This window comes from Volvox carteri (assembly GCF_000143455.1).
Source record: "Volvox carteri f. nagariensis unplaced genomic scaffold VOLCAscaffold_151, whole genome shotgun sequence".
In the NCBI taxonomy this organism is placed as follows: domain Eukaryota; kingdom Viridiplantae; phylum Chlorophyta; class Chlorophyceae; order Chlamydomonadales; family Volvocaceae; genus Volvox; species Volvox carteri.
In genome coordinates this window covers 24,040-29,117 of record NW_003307694.1, presented here as the reverse complement: position 1 = coordinate 29,117, position 5,078 = coordinate 24,040, and the positions used below count along the sequence as shown (strand labels likewise).

General features: G+C 61.6%; 1 protein-coding gene across 1 annotated transcript in view; it reads left to right on the top strand.

The window, feature by feature from the left end:
- The window catches only part of VOLCADRAFT_100754 (uncharacterized protein), a gene marked incomplete at both ends in the record, with an annotated part of 8,166 nt that extends 4,345 nt beyond the window's left edge, over window positions 1-3,821 (top strand). The window contains 6 exons of the mRNA XM_002959276.1: window positions 9-617; window positions 1,156-1,588; window positions 2,132-2,236; window positions 2,718-2,766; window positions 3,326-3,560; window positions 3,651-3,821. Of these exons, the coding sequence (XP_002959322.1) occupies window positions 9-617; window positions 1,156-1,588; window positions 2,132-2,236; window positions 2,718-2,766; window positions 3,326-3,560; window positions 3,651-3,821 (1,602 nt within the window). The remainder of the gene's footprint in view (window positions 1-8; window positions 618-1,155; window positions 1,589-2,131; window positions 2,237-2,717; window positions 2,767-3,325; window positions 3,561-3,650) is intronic.
- Between the last annotated feature and the right edge of the window lie 1,257 nt (window positions 3,822-5,078).

The window sequence follows — 5,078 nt, the reverse complement described above, 5'->3', positions numbered from 1 at the left end:
TCGTGCAGCCGGCAGCGCCCGGGGACAGCCACGGCGGCAGCAGCAGCAGAACCAGCGGAGGGGACGGCAGCCGCAGCAGCGGATCGGGTCCGGGGACCGCCACGTCAGCCTCGGCGTCGGATGGCCGGTTCACGGTTCGCTCCGGAACCGTTGACACGAGCTCCGCCAGCGCCGCCCCGTCATCCGATTGGGAGCTGGCGGGGCTGTCCGCCAGGTCCTCGGCTGCCGGCCCCGCCGCCGCCATCACCGCCTCATGTCCGCCGCCGCCTCCGAACGGAGTGGTGGCCCGGGTGCCGCCGCCGGAAGCAGCGCTGGGCCGCAGGGCCGCAGGCGCAGTGGCTGGACCGCAGCAGCAGCAGCAGCAGGGCGGGGGGATGGCGGCGGTAGCGGGGCCTCCACTGCGAACGACACCAGCAGCAGCGGGGCCGGCGGAAGCGACGGGGGCCCTTGATGTACCGGCAAAGAGACATGCGGCAGGTCCTGCCGCTGCCGGCGGGGCTGGTCCCCCGGGTGGTGGTGGCGGGGGCGGCAGTCTTCCTTGCATCGGCGGGCAACGTGGCGGTACGGATCTGGACATCAGCCCCAAGGAGCTCCGAATACATACAGACGGACTGCTGGTGGGGCTGGTCTCCCGCGTTGGGGAGGGGGGAGAAATGTAGGGAGAGAGGGGGCCTAGCAAAAGTCAAAAGGAAGAAACCAGCTGCCAACTGATCTCCCAAGCCGCCAATCTGCTACTGATTCGAGTACAAAGGGCAATAACGCAGTTACACTTACACTTACAATTACGCGTCGTGTAGTACCAGGGGGCGTGAGGGGGCCGTGTGCGGTGTCATGGGGAGGTGTTGGACATGCTGCTTTTTGGCACGTCGAGGAAAAAGAGGCTGTATTGGGAAGTCGGGTCCGTTTCTGGTCCAGGCCTCACCCTGGGTAGCGGGCAGCAGCCACTGCTGGTGCAGGCGAGGGTCCAGGGGAGGTGTCGCCTTGCCGCCGCACCTGTCTGCCCTCCTGGTCCCTCCGCCATTCCCCGGGTCTTGTCCTTGGGTCCTGTTTGGTTGGTAGCCCACTGCCTGACTCTGGCTCAATAACGACATGCACCGCACTGCACCGCACTCTGTTACGTTACTTGGCACCCCCACCGCACACTTGGGGCTGCAGGGGGCCGGCGCCTTCGGTTCCGTGTACCGAGGCTCCTACCGGGGGCAGCCCGTCGCCATCAAGGTACTCCACCACCTGCACTTTGCAGCCGCCGCCGGCAGAGGGGGGCCCGGTGCGGGCGGAGGCGCCGCCGCCGGCGGGGTGCTTGAGCAGAAGGACGTGGCCTCCTTCCGCCAGGAGATTGCCATCCTGCGCATGCTGGCGCACCCCAACATCGTCCGGGTGCTGGGCGGCTGCGCGCACGCGGGACATCCTTTTCTGGTGATGGAGCTGATGCCCCGCTGCCTGCACAACGTCATTCACGGGGCGGCCGGGCTGGCACTGCCTGATGCGCTGCGTATTGCCACGGACGTGGCTCGGGGCCTGGCGCACCTGCACCCCGCCATTGTGCATCGGGACCTCAAGCCGGCCAACATCCTGCTGGACGCCGAGGGTGCGATGGGGGGAAGAGGGAAAGGGGAGGGAGGTGGGGGGAAAAGACGAACCACGAGCGAGTGAAGCTGATGCCAAGAAAGACTGCTGCGGCAGATGTGAAGAAGGCATAAGTAACCAGTCGGCGGTTGTGATGAAGCAGTCCTCGCGGTGATGTTAGTAGTCATGACGACAGCGGAAAAACTACCTACCTACCTACCTACCTAGCCGCCAAGACTGAAATAAGAGCGGAAGAAGAGCAGTACATCCAAGCCGTAAAATAGGTGGGGGGAAGGGGAGGAAGGTGGGGGGAAGGGGAGGGAGATGGGGGGAAGGGGAGGGAGGTTGCGGGGGAGCACCCCCTCCCCCACGTGCTGCATTGAGCACATCACAGCGATGACCCCACCCCACCCCACCCCTCCCGACATGCTACCGCTAGTCAGCTCAGGGGGTCCCTGCACCTTGATGCTCTGGATAAAGGGGGGAGTGGTCGATTCCGCCCTTTCGCCCCGTGGGCCCACCCCCCTGTTCCGCACCTCCCCTGTTCCCTCCCTTTGGCCGTCAGGCACCGCCAAGATATCGGACTTCGGTCTGGCTCGCTACCACCTGAAGCCGTACATTAGTACGCAGCAGCCCGACGCGGGCTCTGTAGCCTACATGGCACCGGAGGGTGAGCACTCGGCATCCCCCCTCACCCCCCCGCACCTTGCATCATGACGTGAGGGATGTGTGGGGGGATGTACTTACTGCCATGATGGGGGGGAACACCGCCTACCTTTCTGCTGCTGCTCCACGAGAGCGCTGGAAAGGGGGGGTCGACTGCCGTGCGAGGGGTATAAACGCAGCTGTCGCGGCTCTTACCCTTTTTGCGCCTCCTTGAGTGAGGACCAAGCTTCTAGATCTCCAGCTGTTCAAGTGGTGTACTTCGCTCCTGGAGGGGATGTGTTACCCGGGCAGTGTGTGCTGCCATCAGGGCCCAGTGCCAGTGAGTGAGCGACTCAACCCAACCACCACAACCGACACAACCACCGTTTCACTTCACATTGATACACCTCCACGACCCCCTCCGGCGTCTCTCCATCTCCCGCCACCCAAAAGGGCCGCCCTCGACCTGCGCTGCAACTGTCCTCACGTGCGGTACACATTCACAGGTTTCGATCCCGCCATCGGGCGCCTCTCCGCCAAGTGTGACGTGTACAGGTGGGGGCGGGGGGGGAGGAGTAGGCGGGTGTGATGCAGCTGGCCGCGAAAGTGCGTATATCCGTGTGTATATCCACATTTGACATACAGCCCGCGGCCCCAGATTGGGTTTACCCTGTAGGGCGGTGCATGTGACAAGGAGGACGAGGAGGCGAAGGAGAAGGATAACACAAAAGACAATATAATATCATCGGCGCTGTGTTCTAATCGGCCAATACAGATTGCCGCGGGATTCGAGTGCCCCACCTGCCTGCCTGTCTGCCTGCCAAGCTGTTTGCTGTATTGGCTTCCCCCCGGGCCCCCCTCACACGCCCTGAGGGCGAAAGGGGACACGGGGAGGGAACCGCTCCCCGGGCCTCGAACCCCCATCCCACTGGTGGCTCCGACCCACCCCTCCCTCGTCAGGCGGTAGTGCAACCTACCTGGCTTAGCAGCCATGCACAGCTGGTTTGCAGACTGGCGCTGCAGACCGTCTACCCCCTCACATTCCTAACCCCGCGCCCCACCCCGGTTCGTGTTGTGCTGCCCCCGCCCCCTCTTGCTCTCTCCCCCATCCCAGTTTCGGTGTACTGCTCTGGGAGCTCATTACGCAGGAGCACCCGTGGGCTGGGGAGAGCAATGTGTCCATCATTTACCGGGTTGCCGTGCATCGCATGCGGCTACCAGTGCCCACAGACCCGCGGGTCTGTCCGCCGCGCTTGGCAGCACTGCTGCACGCGTGTATGTCGTACGTGCCGTCGGACCGCCCTGACATGCGCCACGTCTTGGGGGAGCTGGAGGGCATGTCCGGGGCGGTGCGGGATGGGGGCGTGGAGGCGCTCCTACTGCAGACGGCCGCCTCCCCACCCCTACCCGCACCCTCACCCTCACCCTCACACCAGCAGCAGCAGCAGCAACCGGAAGGAGGTCTTGCGGCCCCGTTGGAGTGTGCAGCGGAGGCGGCGGTGTTGCCGCTAACTCCCCTACCCGCGCCTTCGCCCCCAAACAAGGATGATGACGCAGCAGCCGCGGCAGCATTCGCGAGGGGCCCACTGGGGGCCCGGCAAACTGGATGATGGAGCAGAACCAACCCACCAGGGGGGGGAGAGCGGTGAGCGGGGTGAGCGGGGTGAGGGGAAATTTCTAATTGAAGGGTGGAGTGGTTCTCCAATTGCCAACGCATGAGCTGTTGTATATTCTAGTTCAATTTTTCCCCCTTGATTAGGGCCATGATGATGATGATGATGATGATGATGATTGATTCGTTTCCCTGGCGGTGGACTCATGCTGATAGTAATGATTCTGATGATTAAAAGTAGGCGGGTCCGATTGATTCAAACAATAGTGCTGGGAGTGGGTTGCCAGCATGTAGAGCCATTGGCGGGGTGTAGCACGGTATGCACACAGCTAGGCGGGTTTCGGGTGTATGGGGGGGAAGGAGGTGGGGGGAACTGTATGCGTGTGTTCCGGGATGTAACGAGTACAGGGGGGGCCGGAAGGGCGTGTTTGCGTATTGGCAGATTGCCCATCTGGTTTAGCTGGTGGTAGTATAGAAGTTGTTGGCATTGTCGTTGTTGTTGTTGTTGTTGTTGACGCCCAAACGTACCTATTAGATGACGACCAGGGACCCTGCGACACCAGGTGCACATAGCACGTGTCTGATGGACCAAGAACGATATTGTTGTACCGTTACCAGATTATACAGTCTCGTTCAACCTCATCTATCTGCTGAGTGACCGACCAGGACGAGACAGAGAGGAGGTTAGATCGTTTTGCAGCAGAACATCTCCCCCCTTTGCCGGTACACGTCGCATCACCGCCTATTTGTGGTGAAGCGGACTGTTGGTAACCTGTGTGTGTGCTGTAGAACTGGCGGCGCTGAAGGCGGTTTAGGACACTGACATGACAGAGACGGAGGGGAAAGGGGAAGCTTCGATGTGACGAGCCCCGTTGCGTGTTGTGGTTACGGCTTCTTAGGTGAACTGCTCTTGAGACCGACTGACGAAGGCGACTGGAGCAGTAGTAGTAGTTTTTTGACTGATGAACGGAGAAGGTGTGAGATACGACCTTGCGAATTGGTGTGGTGTAGTGCCCCGGCTCAGGCCAGGAGGTGAACGTTAGTTCTCCCCCTCGTTGGCAATAGATCAGATTGATTCAGTCAGTGCCCTCGGCGGATATGTGTGTTCCACATTAGTAGTTGACGTCTTGTTACCTTCCCCAACTACCAATACTTAGGGTTTGTCGTGTGATGACTGCCACCTTGGGTGCGTGTCGCCCTTCTCCCTTCGTGTCAGATGGATTAGACTGATGAACGGGGATCCTCAGAGTCGACT